We start from the raw sequence: 17,946 nt of genomic DNA, 5'->3' as shown, positions 1-17,946 counted from the left end.
ACCTGCTGAGAGTACAGCTTGTGAATGGCTTCCAAAACCGTCTCCCTTTCGGAGGGGGACGTTGGTAAAGCAGACTTCAGGAAACGGCGAGGTGGATCTGTCTCTAATTCCAACCTGTACCCTTGAGATATTATCTGCAGGATCCAGGGATCTACCTGCGAGTGAGCCCACTGCGCGCTGTAATTTTTGAGACGACCGCCCACCGTCCCCGAGTCCGCTTGAGAAGCCCCAGCGTCATGCTGAGGCTTTTGTAGAAGCCGGGGAGGGCTTCTGTTCCTGGGAAGGAGCTGCGTGTTGCTGTCTCTTCCCTTGACCTCTGCCTCGTGGCAGATATGAATAGCCCTTTGCTCTCTTATTTTTAAAGGAACGAAAGGGCTGCGGTTGAAAAGTCGGTGCCTTTTTCTGTTGGGGAGTGACTTGAGGTAGAAAGGTGGATTTCCCGGCTGTAGCCGTGGCCACCAAATCTGATAGACCGACTCCAAATAACTCCTCCCCTTTATACGGCAAAACTTCCATATGCCGTTTTGAATCCGCATCGCCTGTCCACTGTCGCGTCCATAAAGCTCTTCTGGCCGAAATGGACATAGCACTTACCCGTGATGCCAGTGTGCAGATATCCCTCTGTGCATCACGCATATAAAGAAATGCATCCTTTATTTGTTCTAACGACAGTAAAATATTGTCCCTGTCCAGGGTATCAATATTTTCAATCAGGGACTCTGACCAAACTACCCCAGCACTGCCCATCCAGGCAGTCGCTACAGCTGGTCGTAGTATAACACCTGCATGTGTGTATATACTTTTTTGGATATTTTCCATCCTCCTATCTGATGGATCTTTAAGTGCGGCCGTCTCAGGAGAGGGTAACGCCACTTGTTTAGATAAGCGTGTTAGCGCCTTATCCACCCTAGGAGGTGTTTCCCAGCGCTCCCTAACCTCTGGCGGGAAAGGGTATAATGCCAATAATTTCTTTGAAATTATCAGCTTTTTATCAGGGGCAACCCACGCTTCATTACACACGTCATTTAATTCTTCTGATTCAGGAAAAACTATAGGTAGTTTTTTCATACCCCACATAATACCCTGTTTAGTGGTACCTGTAGTATCAGCTAAATGTAACGCCTCCTTCATTGCCAAAATCATATAACGTGTGGCCCTACTGGAAAATACGGTTGAATCGTCACCGTCACCACTGGAGTCAGTGCCTGCGTCTGGGTCTGTGTCGACCGACTGAGGCAAAGGGCGTTTCACAGCCCCTGACGGTGTTTGAGTCGCCTGGACAGGCACTAATTGATTGTCCGGCCGCCTCATGTCGTCAAGCGACTGCTTTAGCGTGTTGACACTATCCCGTAGTTCCATAAATAAAGGCATCCATTCTGGTGTCGACTCCCTAGGGGGTGACATCCTCATATTTGGCAATTGCTCCGCCTCCACACCAATATCGTCCTCATACATGTCGACACACACGTACCGACACACAGCAGACACACAGGGAATGCTCCTAACGAAGACAGGACCCACTAGCCCTTTGGGGAGACAGAGGGAGAGTTTGCCAGCACACACCAAAAGCGCTATATATATATATCAGGGATAGCCTTATAATAAGTGCTCCCTTATAGCTGCTTTGTTATATCAAAATATCGCCATAAATTTGCCCCCCCCTCTCTGTTTTACCCTGTTTCTGTAGTGCAGTGCAGGGGAGAGACTTGGGAGCCGTCCTGACCAGCGGAGCTGTGAGAGGAAATGGCGCCGTGTGCTGAGGAGATAGGCCCCGCCCCTTTTCTGGCGGGCTCGTCTCCCGCTATTTAGAAAAATCAGGCAGGGGTTAAATATCTCCATATAGCCTCTAGGGGCTATATGTGAGGTATTTTTAGCCTTTATAGGTATTCATTTGCCTCCCAGGGCGCCCCCCTCCCAGCGCCCTGCACCCTCAGTGACTGCCGTGTGAAGTGTGCTGAGAGGAAAATGGCGCACAGCTGCAGTGCTGTGCGCTACCTTTAGAAGACTGCAGGAGTCTTCAGCCGCCGATTCTGGACCTCTTCTGACTTCAGCATCTGCAAGGGGGCCGGCGGCGCGGCTCCGGTGACCATCCAGGCTGTACCTGTGATCGTCCCTCTGGAGCTTGATGTCCAGTAGCCAAGAAACCAATCCATCCTGCACGCAGGTGAGTTGACTCCTTCTCCCCTCAGTCCCTCGCTGCAGTGATCCTGTTGCCAGCAGGAATCACTGTAAAATAAAAAACCTAGCTAAACTTTTTCTAAGCAGCTCTTTAGGAGAGCCACCTAGATTGCACCCTTCTCGGCCGGGCACAAAAATCTAACTGGAGTCTGGAGGAGGGTCATAGGGGGAGGAGCCAGTGCACACCACCTGATCTGAAAAAGCTTTACTTTTTGTGCCCTGTCTCCTGCGGAGCCGCTATTCCCCATGGTCCTTTCAGGAACCCCAGCATCCACTAGGACGATAGAGAAATAAAAATAAGATTTCAAAATTATTTAACTCAGTGTAACATGTTAGTACAGGTTAACAGCTGGGACCTTCACAATTGAAGAAGAGTGGAAGAAGGTGTTATGTAACAAATTTCTGAATTTTTTTATTTGTTTTAATGGATGAAGGCGTTATGACCTAGGAATCATAGTAAATGTTATTCTAAATGTTAGTAGTCTATTTACGGTTATATTTTGTGGATAAAAGTGCTATGTCCAATTTTTAAGTTCTAATAATGAATCTTTAACGGTAACTATCTCCGTTTCTTTTAAACGTAACATAACCCCTTCATCCACTTGCCTCTACAATTGCCAGTTGCTCATCAGTATGCAGTGGAGCAAAGTGCTGTTACAAGAGCTGTGTAATGAATATAACATCTTCAGTTTCTGTCCAATCAGGTGATGCTAATCTAGAGTTGGGAGCAAAACAAGGAGTACCTTTGAACTTGGACAAACCGTGTTGCATTGCAAAGGAGATGCAATTTTTTTTTTTCATGCATGCAGGGTAAACAGTGGCTGCTTTTGTATGTAAGCCACAAATGCTGCACAACTTTACTTTTACATGGCAATTTGACCCCTTAAGTGGCATACCTCCCAACATGACCCTCTCCAGGAGGGACAAAATACTCTGCTCCTGGAATTCCCTCTTAATTTATGATTGCCATCACCTGTGGTGAAAAAAATAAGAATTTACTTACCGATAATTCTATTTCTCATAGTCCGTAGTGGATGCTGGGACTCCATAAGGACCATGGGGAATAGCGGCTCCGCAGGAGACTGGGCACAAAAGTAAAAGCTTGAACTAGCTGGTGTGCACTGGCTCCTCCCCCTATGACCCTCCTCCAAGCCTCAGTTAGGATACTGTGCCCGAACGAGCGTACATAATAAGGAAGGATATTGAATCCCGGGTAAGACTCATACCAGCCACACCAATCACACCGTACAACCTGTGATCTGAACCCAGTTAACAGTATGATAAACGAAGGAGCCTCTGAAAAGATGGCTCACAACAATAATAACCCGAATTTTGTAACAATAACTATATACAAGTATTGCAGACAATCCGCACTTGGGATGGGCGCCCAGCATCCACTACGGACTATGAGAAATAGAATTATCGGTAAGTAAATTCTTATTTTCTCTAACGTCCTAAGTGGATGCTGGGACTCCGTAAGGACCATGGGGATTATACCAAAGCTCCCAAACGGGCGGGAGAGTGCGGATGACTCTGCAGCACCGAATGAGAGAACTCCAGGTCCTCCTCAGCCAGGGTATCGAATTTGTAGAATTTAGCAAACGTGTTTGCCCCTGACCAAGTAGCTGCTCGGCAAAGTTGTAAAGCCGAGACCCCTCGGGCAGCCGCCCAAGATGAGCCCACCTTCCTTGTGGAATGGGCTTTTACAGATTTTGGCTGTGGCAGGCCTGCCACAGAATGTGCAAGCTGAATTGTACTACAAATCCAACGAGCAATCGTCTGCTTAGAAGCAGGAGCACCCAGCTTGTTGGGTGCACTGCATACAGGATAAACAGCGAGTCAGATTTCCTGACTCCAGCCGTCCTGGAAATATATATTTTCAGGGCCCTGACTACGTCCAGTAACTTGGGAGTCCTCCAAGTCCCTAGTAGCCGCAGGCACCACAATAGGCTGGTTCACGTGAAACGCTGAGACCACCTTTGGGAGAAATTGAGGACGAGTCCTCAATTCTGCCCTATCCGTGTGAAAAATCAGGTAAGGGCTTTTATAAGATAAAGCCGCCAATTCTGAGACACGCCTGGCTGAAGCCAGGGCTAACAGCATTACCACCTTCCATGTGAGATATTTTAATTCCACAGTGGTGAGTGGTTCAAACCAATGTGATTTTAGGAACCCCAAAACCACATTGAGATCCCAAGGTGCCACCGGGGGCACAAAAGGAGGCTGTATATGCAGTTCCCCTTTGACAAACGTCTGGACTTCAGGCAGAGAAGCCAGTTCTTTTTGGAAGAAAATCGACAGGGCCGAAATTTGAACCTTAATGGACCCTAATTTTAGGCCCATAGACAGTCCTGTTTGCAGGAAATGTAGGAAGCGACCCAGTTGAAATTCCTCTGTAGGGGCCTCTTTGGCCTCACACCACGCAACATATTTTCGCCAAATGCGGTGATTATGTTTCGCGGTTACATCCTTCCTGGCCTTTATCAGGGTAGGGATGACTTCTTCCGGAATGCCTTTTTCCTTCAGGATCCGGCATTCAACCGCCATGCCGTCAAACGCAGCCACGGTAAGTCTTGGAACAGACAAGGTCCCTGCTGGAGCAGGTCCTTTCTTAGAGGTAGAGGCCACGGGTCCTCCGTGAGCATCTCTTGAAGTTCCGGGTACCAAGTCCTTCTTGGCCAATCCGGAACCACGAGTATAGTTCTTACTCCTCTCCTTTTTATGATTCTCAGTACTTTTGGTATGAGAGGCAGAGGAGGGAACACATACACTGACTGGTACACCCATGGTGTTACCAGAGCGTCCACCGCTATTGCCCGAGGGTCCCTTGACCTGGCGCAATATCTGTCTAGTTTTTTGTTGAGACGGGACGCCATCATGTCCACCTTTGGTTTTTCCCAACGGTTTACCATCTCTTGGAAGACTTCTGGATGAAGTCCCCACTCCCCCGGGTGAAGGTCGTGTCTGCTGAGGAAGTCCGCTTCCCAGTTGTCCACTCCCGGAACGAACACTGCTGACAGTGCTATCACATGATTCTCCGCCCAGCGAAGAATCCTTGCAGCTTCTGCCATCGCCCTCCTGCTTCTCGTGCCGCCCTGTCTGTTTACGTGGGCGACTGACGTGATGTTGTCCGATTGGATCAATACCGCCTGACCCTGAAGCAGGGGTTTTGCTTGAGTTAGGGCATTGTAAATGGCCCTTAGTTCCAGAATGTTTATATGAAGAGATGTTTCCATGCTTGACCACAAGCCCTGGAAATTTTGTCTCTGTGTGACTGCTCCCCAGCCTCTCAGGCTGGCATCTGTGGTCACCAGGATCCAATCCTGAATGCCGAATCTGCGGCCCTCTAGTAGATGAGCACTCTGCAGCCACCACAGAAGAGACACCCTTGTCCTTGGCGACAGGGTTATCCGCTGATGCATCTGAAGATGCGATCCGGACCATTTGTCCCGAAGATCCCACTGAAACGTTCTTGCATGGAATCTTCCGAATGGAATCGCTTCGTAAGAAGCCACCATTTTTCCCAGGACCCTCGTGCACTGATGCACTGACACCTGGCCTGGTTTTAGGAGATTCCTGACTAGCTCGGATAACTCCCTGGCCTTCTCCTCTGGGAGAAACACCTTTTTCTGGACTGTGTCCAGAATCATTCCTAGGAACAGGAGACGTGTCGTTGGAATCAGCTGCGATTTTGGAATATTTAGAATCCACCCGTGCTGACGTAACACTAACTGAGATAGTGCTACTCCGACTTCTAACTGTTCCCTGGACCTTGCCCTTATCAGGAGATCGTCCAAGTAAGGGATAATTAAAACGCCTTTTCTTCGAAGAAGAATCATCATTTCGGCCATTACCTTGGTAAAGACCCGAGGTGCCGTGGACAATCCAAACGGCAGCGTCTGAAACTGATAATGACAGTTTTGTACTACAAACCTGAGGTACCCTTGGTGAGAAGGGTAGATTGGGACGTGGAGATAAGCATCTTTGATGTCCAGAGACACCATATAGTCCCCTTCTTCCAGGTTTGCTATCACTGCTCTGAGTGACTCCATCTTGAATTTGAACCTCTTTATGTAAGTGTTCAAGGATTTTAGATTTAAAATTGGTCTTACCGAGCCGTCCGGCTTCGGTACCACAGACAGCGTGGAATAATACCCCTTTCCCTGTTGTAGGAGAGGTACCTTGATTATCACCTGCTGGGAATACAGCTTGTGAATGGCTTCCAAAACTGCCTCCCTGTCGGAGGGAGACTTTGGTAGAGCAGACTTCAGGAACCGGCGAGGGGGAGACGTCTCAAATTCCAGTTTGTACCCCTGTGATACTACCTGCAGAATCCAGGGGTCCACTTGCGAGTGAGCCCACTGCGCGTTGAAATTTTTGAGACGGGCCCCCACCGTGTCCGAGTCCGCTTGTAAAGCCCCAGCGTCATGCTGAAGACTTGGCAGAAGCAGAGGAGGGCTTCTGCTCCTGTGAAGAGGCTGCCTGGTGCAGTCTTTTTCCTCTTCCTCTGCCCCGGGGCAGAAATGAGTGGCCTTTTGCCCGCCTGTACTTATGGGGACGAAAGGACTGAGTTTGAAAAGACGGTGTCTTTTTCTGCTGAGAGGTGACCTGGGGTAAAAAGGTGGACTTTCCGGCCGTTGCCGTGGCCACCAGATCCGATAGACCGGCCCCAAATAACTCCTCCCCTTTAAACGGCAATACTTCCATATGTCGTTTGGAATCCGCATCCCCTGACCACTGTCGCGTCCATAACGCTCTTCTGGCAGAAATGGACATCGCACTCACTCTTGATGCCAGGGTGCAAATATCCCTCTGTGCATCACGCATATATAGTAATGCATCCTTCAAATGCTCTATAGTTAGTAATATACTGTCCCTATCCAGGGTATCAATATTTTCAGTCAGGGAATCCGACCACGCAACTCCAGCACTGCACATCCAGGCTGATGCGATTGCTGGTCGCAGTATAACACCAGTATGTGTGTATATACCCTTCAGGATATTTTCCAGCCTTCTATCCGCTGGTTCTTTGAGGGCGGCCGTATCAGGAGACGGTAACGCTACTTGTTTAGATAAACGTGTGAGCGCTTTATCTACTCTAGGGGGTGTTTCCCAACGCGCCCTAACCTCTGGCGGGAAAGGGTATAGTGCCAATAATTTATTAGAAATTAGCACTTTTTTATCGGGGGAAACCCACGCTTTATCACACACCTCATTTAATTCATCTGACTCAGGAAAAGCTACTGGTAGTTTTTTCACTCCCCACATAATACCCTTCTTTGTGGTACTTGTAGTGTCAGAAATGTTCAATGCCTCCTTCATTGCCGTGATCATGTAACGTGTGGCCCTACTGGACATTACGTTTGTCTCCTCACCGTCGACACTGGACTCAGTATCCGTGTCTGGGTCTGTGTCGACCCACTGAGGTAACGGGCGTTTTATCGCCCCTGACGGTGTCTGAGACGCCTGGACAGGCACTAATTGATTTGTCGGCTGTCTCATGTCGTCAACAGTTTTTTGTAAAGTGCTGACATTGTCACGTAGTTCTTTAAATACAACCATCCAGTCAGGTGTCGACTCCCTAGGGGGTGACATCACTAATACAGGCAATTGCTCTGCTTCCACATTATTTTCCTCCTCATACATGTCGACACAATCGTACCGACACCCAGCACACACACAGGGAATGCTCTGATAGAGGACAGGACCCCACTAGCCCTTTGGGGAGACAGAGGGAGAGTTTGCCAGCACACACCAGAGCGCTATATATATATCAATAGGGATAACCTTATATAAGTGTTACTCCCTTTTATAGCTGCTGTTTATAATTTAGCTGCCAATAGTGCCCCCCCTCTCTCGTTTTTTACCCTGATTCTGTAGGGACTGCAGGGGAGAGTCAGGGAGCCGTCCTTCCAGCGGAACTGTGAGGGAAAATGGCGCTTGTGTGCTGAGGAGATAGGCTCCGCCCCTTCACGACGGCCTTATCTCCCGCTTTTTTCTGGAAAACTGGCAGGGGTTAAATACATCCATATAGCCCAGGAGTTATATGTGATGTATTTCTTTTGCCATCCTAAGGTATTTCTGTTTTTATTGCGTCTCAGGGCGCTCCCCCCCAGCGCCCTGCACCCTCAGTGACCGGAGTGTGAAGTGTGCTGAGAGCAATGGCGCACAGCTGCAGTGCTGTGCGCTACCTTAGTTGAAGACAGGAACGTCTTCTGCCGCCGATTTCACCGGACCTCTTCGTTCTTCTGGCTCTGTAAGGGGGCCGGCGGCGCGGCTCCGGGACCCATCCAGGCTGAACCTGTGATCGTCCCTCTGGAGCTAATGTCCAGTAGCCTAAGAAACCCAATCCACTCTGCACGCAGGTGAGTTCGTTTCTTCTCCCCTTAGTCCCACGATGCAGTGAGCCTGTTGCCAGCAGGACTCACTGAAAATAAAAAACCTAAAATAAACTTTTACTCTAAGCAGCTCAGGAGAGCCACCTAGCATGCACCCTTCTCGTTCGGGCACAAAAATCTAACTGAGGCTTGGAGGAGGGTCATAGGGGGAGGAGCCAGTGCACACCAGCTAGTTCAAGCTTTTACTTTTGTGCCCAGTCTCCTGCGGAGCCGCTATTCCCCATGGTCCTTACGGAGTCCCAGCATCCACTTAGGACGTTAGAGAAATAAGATTTTACTCACCGGTAAATCTATTTCTCGTAGTCCGTAGTGGATGCTGGGGACTCCGTAAGGACCATGGGGAATAGACGGGCTCCGCAGGAGACTGGGCACTCTATAAGAAAGATTTGGTACTATCTGGTGTGCACTGGCTCCTCCCTCTATGCCCCTCCTCCAGACCTCAGTTAGGATACTCTGCCCGGAAGAGCTGACACAATAAGGAAGGATTTTGAATCCCGGGTAAGACTCATACCAGCCACACCAATCACACCGTATAACTCGTGATACTATACCCAGTTAACAGTATGAAATATAACAGAGCCTCTCAACAGATGGCTCAACAATAACCCTTTAGTTAGGCAATAACTATATACAAGTATTGCAGACAATCCGCACTTGGGATGGGCGCCCAGCATCCACTACGGACTACGAGAAATAGATTTACCGGTGAGTAAAATCTTATTTTCTCTGACGTCCTAGTGGATGCTGGGGACTCCGTAAGGACCATGGGGATTATACCAAAGCTCCCAAACGGGCGGGAGAGTGCGGATGACTCTGCAGCACCGAATGAGAGAACTCAAGGTCCTCCTCAGCCAGGGTATCAAATTTGTAGAATTTAGCAAACGTGTTTGCCCCTGACCAAGTTGCAGCTCGGCAAAGTTGTAAAGCCGAGACCCCTCGGGCAGCCGCCCAAGATGAGCCCACTTTCCTCGTGGAATGGGCTTTCACAGATTTAGGATGCGGCAATCCAGCCGCAGAATGCGCCAGCTGAATTAAGCTACAAATCCAGCGAGCAATAGTCTGCTTAGAAGCAGGAGCACCTATCTTGTTGGGTGCATACAGGACAAAGAGCGAGTCAGTCTTCCTGACTCCAGCCGTCCTGGAAACAAAGTTTCAAGGCCCTGACTACATCCAGTAACTTGGAATCCTCCAAGTCCCTAGTAGCCGCAGGCACCACAATAGGTTGGTTCAAGTGAAAAGCAGATACCACCTTAGGGAGAAACTGGGGACGAGTCCTCAATTCTGCCCTATCCATATGAAAAATCAGATAAGGGCTTTTACAAGACAAAGCCGCCAATTCTGACACACGCCTGGCCGAAGCCAAGGCCAATAACATGACCACTTTCCACGTGAGATATTTCAGATCCACAGTTTTAAGTGGTTCAAACCAATGTGATTTCAGGAAACTCAACACCACATTGAGATCCCAAGGTGCCACGGGAGGCACAAAAGGGGGCTGAATATGAAGCACTCCCTTTACAAAAGTCTGAACTTCAGGCAGTGAAGCCAGTTCTTTCTGGAAGAAAATCGACAGGGCCGAAATCTGGACCTTAATGGAACCCAATTTTAGGCCCATAGTCACTGCCGAATGTAGGAAGTGTAGAAAGCGACCCAGCTGAAATTCCTCTGTTGGGGCCTTCCTGGCCTCACACCACGCAACATATTTTCGCCAAATACGGTGATAATGGTTTGCGGTTACTTCTTTCCTGGCTTTTATCAGCGTAGGAATGACTTCCTCCGGAATGCCCTTTTCCTTTAGGATCCGGAATTCAACCGCCATGCCGTCAAACGCAGCCGCGGTAAGTCTTGGAACAGACAGGGCCCCTGCTGCAGCAGGTCCTGTCTGAGCGGTAGAGGCCATGGGTCCTCTGATATCATTTCTTGAAGTTCCGGGTACCAAGCCCTTCTTGGCCAATCCGGAACCACGAGTATCGTTCTTACTCCTCGCCTTCTTATTATTCTCAGTACCTTTGGTATGAGAGGCAGAGGAGGGAACACATAAACCGACTGGTACACCCACGGTGTCACTAGAGCGTCCACAGCTATCGCCTGAGGGTCCCTTGACCTGGCGCAATATCTCTTTAGCTTTTTGTTGAGGCGGGACGCCATCATGTCCACCTGTGGCCTTTCCCAACGGTTTACCAACAGTAGGAAGACTTCTGGATGAAGTCCCCACTCTCCCGGGTGTAGTTCGTGTCTGCTGAGGAAGTCTGCTTCCCAGTTGTCCACTCCCGGAATGAACACTGCTGACAGTGCTAGTACGTGATTTTCCGCCCATCGGAGAATCCTTGTGGCTTCTGCCATTGCCATCCTGCTTCTTGTGCCGCCCTGTCGGTTCACATGGGCGACTACCGTGATGTTGTCTGACTGGATCAGTACCGGCTGGTTTTGAAGCAGGGGTCTTGCCTGACTTAGGGCATTGTAAATGGCCCTCAGTTTTAGAATATTTATGTGTAGGGAAGTATCCTGACTTGACCATAGTCCTTGGAAGTTTCTTCCCTGTGTGACTGCTCCCCAGCCTCGAAGGCTGGCATCCGTGGTCACCAGGACCCAGTCCTGTATGCCGAATCTGCGGCCCTCTAGAAGATGAGCACTCTGCAGCCACCACAGTAGAGACACCCTGGTCCTTGGAGACAGGGTTATCAGTTGATGCATCTGAAGATGCGATCCCGACCACTTGTCCAAGAGGTCCCACTGGAAGGTCCTCGCATGGAACCTGCCGAATGGAATTGCTTCGTATGAAGCCACCATTTTTCCCAGGACTCGTGTGCAGTGATGCACCGATACCCGTTTTGGTTTTAGGAGGTCTCTGACTAGAGATGACAGCTCCTTGGCTTTCTCCTGCGGGAGAAACACTTTTTTCAGTTCTGTGTCCAAAATCATCCCCAGGAACAGTAAGCGAGTGGAAGGAACCAGTTGTGACTTTGGAATGTTTAGAATCCAGCCATGCTGTTGTAGCACTTCCCGAGATAGTGCTACTCCGACCAGTAACTGCTCCCTGGACCTCGCCTTTATAAGGAGATCGTCCAAGTACGGGATAATTAAAACTCCCTTTTTTCGAAGGAGTATCATCATTTCTGCCATTACTTTGGTAAACACCCTCGGTGCTGTGGACAGTCCAAACGGTAGTGTCTGGAATTGGTAATGGCAATCCTGTACCACAAATCTGAGGTACTCCTGGTGAGGAAGGTAAATAGGGACATGCAGGTAAGCATCCTTGATGTCCAGGGATACCATGTAATCCCCCTCGTCCAGGCTTGCAATAACCGCCCTGAGCGATTCCATCTTGAACTTGAATTTTTTTATGTAAGTGTTCAAGGATTTCAAATTTAAAATGGGTCTCACCGAACCGTCTGGTTTCGGTACCACAAACAGTGTGGAATAGTAGCCCCGGCCTTGTTGAAGTAGGGGTACCTTGACTATCACCTGCTGGGAATACAGCTTGTGAATGGCCTCTAGCACAGCCTCCCTGCCCGATGGAGTCGTCGGTAAGGCTGATTTGAGGAAACGGCGGGGGGGAGGCGCCTCGAATTCCAGCTTGTACCCCTGAGATACTACTTGAAGGATCCAGGGATCTACCCGTGAGCGAGCCCACTGATCGCTGAAATTCTTGAGGCGGCCCCCCACCGTATCTGGCTCCGCCTGTGGAGCCCCACCGTCATGCGGCGGATTTGGAAGAAGCGGGGGGAGGACTTTTGGTCCTGGGAACCTGCTGTGTGTTGCAGCTTTTTCCCCCTTCCTCTGCCTCTAGACAGAAAGGACCCGCCTTTTCCCCGCCTATTTTTCTGGGGTCGAAAGGACTGTACTTGGTAATACGGTGCTTTCTTAGGCTGTGAGGGGACATGGGGCAAAAATGCAGACTTCCCAGCTGTTGCTGTGGAAACAAGGTCTGAGAGACCGTCCCCGAATAACTCCTCACCCTTATAAGGCAAAACTTCCATGTGCCTTTTAGAATCTGCATCTCCTGTCCACTGCCGAGTCCATAAGCCTCTCCTAGCAGAAATGGACAAAGCACTTATTCTAGATGCCAGCCGGCAGATCTCCCTCTGTGCATCTCTCATGTATAAGACGGAGTCTTTTATATGCTCTATGGTTAGCAATATAGTGTCTCTGTCTAGGGTGTCAATATTTTCCGACAGGGAATCTGACCAAGCAGCAGCAGCACTGCACATCCAGGCTGAAGCAATAGCTGGTCTCAGTATAACACCAGTGTGTGTGTATATATAGATTTTAGGATAGCCTCCTGCTTTCTATCAGCAGGTTCCTTTAGGGCGGCCGTATCCGGAGACGGTAGTGCCACCTTTTTAGACAAACGTGTGAGCGCTTTATCCACCCTAGGGGGAGTTTCCCAACGTGACCTATCCTCTGGCGAGAAAGGGAACGCCATTAGTAATTTTTTTGAAATCACCAATTTTTTATCGGGGAAAGCCCACGCTTCTTCACACACCTCATTCAATTCCTCAGATGGGGGAAAAACTATTGGTAGCTTTTTCTCCCCAAACATAATACCCTTTTTTGAGGTACCTGGGTTTATATCAGCAAGGTGTAACACCTCTTTCATTGCCTCAATCATGCCACAAATGGCCCTAGTGGACATTAAATTTGACTCATCGTCGTCGACACTTGCATCAGTATCCGTGTCGACATCTGTGTCTGCCATCTGAGGTAGTGGTCGTTTCAGGGCCCCTGACGGCCTTTGAAACGTCTGGGCAGGCACGAGCTGAGAAGCCGGCTGTCCCGCATTTGGCATGTCGTCAAATTTTTTATGTAAGGAGTCGACACTTGCACGTAATTCCTTCCATAAATCCATCCACTCAGGTGTCTGCCCCGCAGGGGGTGACATCACATTTATAGGCATCTGCTCCGCCTCCACATAAGTCTCCTCATCAAACATGTCGACACAACCGTACCGACACACCGCACACACACACAGGGAATGCTCTTAAAGGAGACAGGACCCCACAAAAGCCCTTTGGGGAGACAGAGAGAGAGTATGCCAGCACACACCAGAGCGCTATAATAATACAGGGACTAACTGAATTATGACCCTTTATAGCTGCTTATTGTATTAAACTGCGCCCAAATTTAGTGCCCCCCTCTCTTTTTTACCCTTTCTGTAGTGTAGACTGCAGGGGAGAGTCAGGGAGCTTCCTTCCAGCGGAACTGTGAGGGAATAATGGCGCCAGTGTGCTGAGGGAGATGGCTCCGCCCCTTTTTCGGCAGCCTTTTCTCCCGCTTTTTTCTGTATTCTGGCAGGGGTATATACCACATATATAGCCTCTGGGGCTATATATTGTGGTTGTTTTGCCAGCCAAGGTGATATTATTGCTGCTCAGGGCGCCCCCCCCCCAGCGCCCTGCACCCTCAGTGACCGGAGTGTGAAGTGTGTATGAGGAGCAATGGCGCACAGCTGCAGTGCTGTGCGCTACCTTGGTGAAGACTGAAGTCTTCTTCCGCCGATTTTCCGGACCATCTTCATGCTTCTGGCTCTGTAAGGGGGACGGCGGCGCGGCTCCGGGAACGAACACCAAGGACGAGTCCTGCGGTCGATCCCTCTGGAGCTAATGGTATCCAGTAGCCTAAGAAGCCCAAGCTAGCTGCAAGCAGGTAGGTTCGCTTCTTCTCCCCTTAGTCCCTCGTTGCAGTAAGCCTGTTGCCAGCAGGTCTCACTGTAAAATAAAAAACCTAATTTAAACTTTCTTTCTAGAAGCTCAGGAGAGCTCCTAGTGTGCAACCAGCTCGGGCCGGGCACAGAAATCTAACTGAGGTCTGGAGGAGGGGCATAGAGGGAGGAGCCAGTGCACACCAGATAGTACCAAATCTTTCTTATAGAGTGCCCAGTCTCCTGCGGAGCCCGTCTATTCCCCATGGTCCTTACGGAGTCCCCAGCATCCACTAGGACGTCAGAGAAACCTCTCTTATCCATTAACCTGCTCAAAACAGGTGCCGGCAATCATACATTATGAGAAAAGTCCAGAAGCAGAGCATTGTGTCCCTCCTGGAGAGGGTCATGTTGGGAGGTATGAAGTGGCATGCTAAGAAAATCTCAGGGCCAGCTGCACTGGCGATACTGGCTATCCCGGAAGATTTCCAGGGCTTGCCACTGCTGCTCCTCCTCCCTCGTACTCTGTTCAGGGGGCAGAGTATGAGGGAGGAGATGATTTCAGTGCTGCAAAAATGCATCCCCTTGGCAACGAGCATGGATCCCAGAGCATGAAACTCCTGGCAACGAGCACGACACCCAGCACGTCAAACCCCTGGCAATGAGTAGGTAGTTCATTTAAAAACCAACCTGAAGAGGTGTAGTAAAAATAAATTCAACACTTAAGGGGTTAAAGATCAACTAGGATATGCAACTCCTAACTCTTAATCTCTCTGCACATTTTAAATCTGGTGCAACTGCCATACAACATGGTTTTCCAAGGTGTAATATTAATTGTCCACCACACCAAGCATTAAGGACTATACTCAAATTCTAAATTCTCACCCAGAGCGAGCAGAGGGTTTACTCCCCAGGACAATAGGCTGGTACCAGATCTCATGCTGTGGATCAAATATGTATAGTGTGTCACTGCAACCATCCGGTTCAGGATTGGGACGTGGGAAAACTCCTCCTAACACAAACAGCTCTCCTTGAAAGAGAGAGCAAGTGTGGTAGGAGAGAGGAGGAACTTTTCCTTTGGCCTGGAAGAGGAAAGTAAAAAGATTTCAGAAGCCACAAAACAATTTAGGGAAATAATACTAAGGGGGACATTTACTAAGCAGTGATAAGAGCGAAGAAGTGAGCTAGTGGAGAAGTTGACCCATCAACCAATCAGCAGCTCTGTATGATTTTATAGTATGCAAATTATAGATGTTACTTCAGTGCTGATTGGTTGCCATGGGCAACTTCTCCACTGGCTGACTTCTCCGCTCTTATCACTGCTTGGTAAATGTCCCCCTAAATCTAGTTTATACGTTATGCCACTAACCTCTACACTCCTCCACCTCCAAGCCACAGTGTCCAAGATATGAACATCATTAAACCACTTCCTGTTCTTGAAACCTCCAAACACGTAAATACGTTGGCTTTCTGGGTCAAAGACGGCAGTGTGTCCTGTGCGTGCTTCTGGAGTGGAACCATCTGCCACTGCCTCCACAGGAGACCATGTGGTGTTCTCTACATTCAGAGTAGTAATGAATGTATTTGATATAATATAGAGATCAAAACAGGTATTGCTGATATTTCAACTTGGGACAATACGCCTTTACCATAAAATTTGAAGGTCCTGTACCTGTATGAAGCTTCCACATGGAGTCCTTACAGAACTGCATTCGTGCACCTTGCCCACCAATCAGTATCACGGTTTCCTGGTCTACAGGACATAAAGCATGCCCCCAGCGTCCTGTTGGGACACCTAGAGGAGGAGACACAGATGGAGTACAGCTTTGCAAGTCCTTTAAATAACAAATAATGCTTTGAAAAGTGTACGAAGAAAGATATTTAATATGTCCAAAAACATGGAAACAAAAATATCGTACACACTGGTTTACAGATACATATATGTATCAATCAGGAAATAATGAAAACCATTAAGCTCACCAGAGATGCTCTCTGCTTTCTTGCCAAGTGGGGAGTGTTTGAACAGTACACTGTTTTTACTACTCTTGCTCCTCTGCTGTGTTGCATTCCCTTTGACAGACCCCTTGTTGGGGCAGATGTTCTCTTCATCTGTCAGTCTCTTTCTCTTCCTACGTTCAAGGTTTGAGCCATTGGGTTTAGCACAGAACTGCAGAGATTAAGCCAGTTTAAAAACAACCTACAAAGTAACTTTTTACCTCATTAAGTAAAGGGTGTGGTTGAAAAAATAAAATAAAAAAAAAATAGGATTTTAATTACCTACCGGTAAATCCTTTTCTCGTAGTCCATAAGGGATACTGGGGTCACTTAGTACGATGGGTATAGAAGGCGTCCAAAGGAGCCGATGCACTTTCAATTTCTTCAACTGGGTGTGCTGGCTCCTCCCCTCTATTCCCCCTCCCACAGCCAGTCTAAGTAAAAAAAACTGTGCACGAAGGCAAATGGACATACTTGAGAGAAGGAACATGAGATTCACGCACCAGCACACCACAACATAAACCGACCAGCAACTGCTGGCAAAAAAAAAGCTGAACAGGTAAACTTGCACATAAGAAAAACCTGCAGAAAAAAAGTCAACAAACTGAGGAAGGCGCCAAGTATTCCTTATGGACTACGAGAAAAGGATTTACCGGTAGGTAATTAAAATCCTATTTTCTCTAGCATCCATAAGGGATACTGGGGTCACTTAGTACAATGGGGACGTCCCAAAGCTTCCAGAACGTGGGGAGACGTCTGCAGCACCGCCTGCCCAAACTGGATATCCTCTTTGGCCAAGGTATCTGGGAGGAATACCTTCTGAGCCACTGTATCCAGAAACACTCCCAGAAACAGGAGCAGCTGAGTAGGTTCAGGTAGGACTTCTGCAAATTGAGACTCCAGCCATGATGTGACAGACACTGAATAGTGCGGTTGATATTGAGCAATAGAAGCTCCCTGTGATCTCACCTTTATCAAGAGATCGTCCAAGTAAGGGACAACATTGACCCCCTGGACTCCGAGCTGAAACATAATTTCCGCCATCACCTTCATGAAGGCTCTCGGGGCCGTGGACAGGCCGAAAGGCAGTGCCTGGAACTGGTTACGTTCATTTAACAGGGCAAACCGTAGGAAAGCCTGGTGAGGTGGCCAAATCGGAATATGAAGATAAGCATCCTTTATATCCAGCTAAACCATAAACTCACGGTTTTCCAGACCCAAAATCACTGCTTGCAAGGATTCCATCTTGAACTTGATGACCCTTAGGTAAGGGCTCAAGGATTTTAGACTCAAAAATAGGATTTTAATACCTACCGGTAAATCCTTTTCTTGTAGTCCATAAGTGATATTGGGGAATCTAGCACTATGGGGTATAGACAGGGTCCAAAGGAGCCAGTGTACTTTAAATATCTTCAACTGGGTGTGCTGACTCCTCCCCTCTATGCCCCCTCCCACAGGCAGTTACAGGTAAAAACGTACAGGAGAAAGGACATATATGAGAAGGAAACATAGTAACAAAGAGTGGTGAGATTTACATACCAGAACTAACAGACACTAACATACACTAACATAGAACAACCAGCATCGGCTGGTAACAACAACAGCTGTACAGGTAACTACAGAACAAGAACCTGCAGAAAAGTCGACGCACTGAGGCGGGCACCCAATGGACTACGAGAAAAGGATTTACCGGTAGGTATTAAAATCCTATTTTCTCTAGCATCCATAGGGGAT

General features: G+C 48.6%; 1 protein-coding gene across 2 annotated transcripts in view; it reads right to left on the bottom strand.

Moving 5' to 3' along the window:
* LOC134969153 (RING finger protein B-like) overlaps positions 1-17,946 on the bottom strand; it is a 108,417-nt gene that overhangs the window by 19,739 nt on the left and 70,732 nt on the right. For both annotated transcript variants that reach the window (XM_063944909.1, XM_063944908.1), the window contains exons 4-7: positions 16,198-16,384; positions 15,890-16,012; positions 15,587-15,774; positions 15,103-15,299 (exon numbers count right to left, since the gene is read on the bottom strand). In XM_063944909.1, the coding sequence (XP_063800979.1) occupies positions 15,103-15,299; positions 15,587-15,774; positions 15,890-16,012; positions 16,198-16,384 (695 nt within the window). The remainder of the gene's footprint in view (positions 1-15,102; positions 15,300-15,586; positions 15,775-15,889; positions 16,013-16,197; positions 16,385-17,946) is intronic.

Source organism: Pseudophryne corroboree, chromosome 11 (assembly GCF_028390025.1).
Source record: "Pseudophryne corroboree isolate aPseCor3 chromosome 11, aPseCor3.hap2, whole genome shotgun sequence".
Lineage (NCBI taxonomy): Eukaryota > Metazoa > Chordata > Amphibia > Anura > Myobatrachidae > Pseudophryne > Pseudophryne corroboree.
Note: the sequence above shows the minus strand (reverse complement) of the source record. Positions and strands in the feature narration are given on the sequence as shown.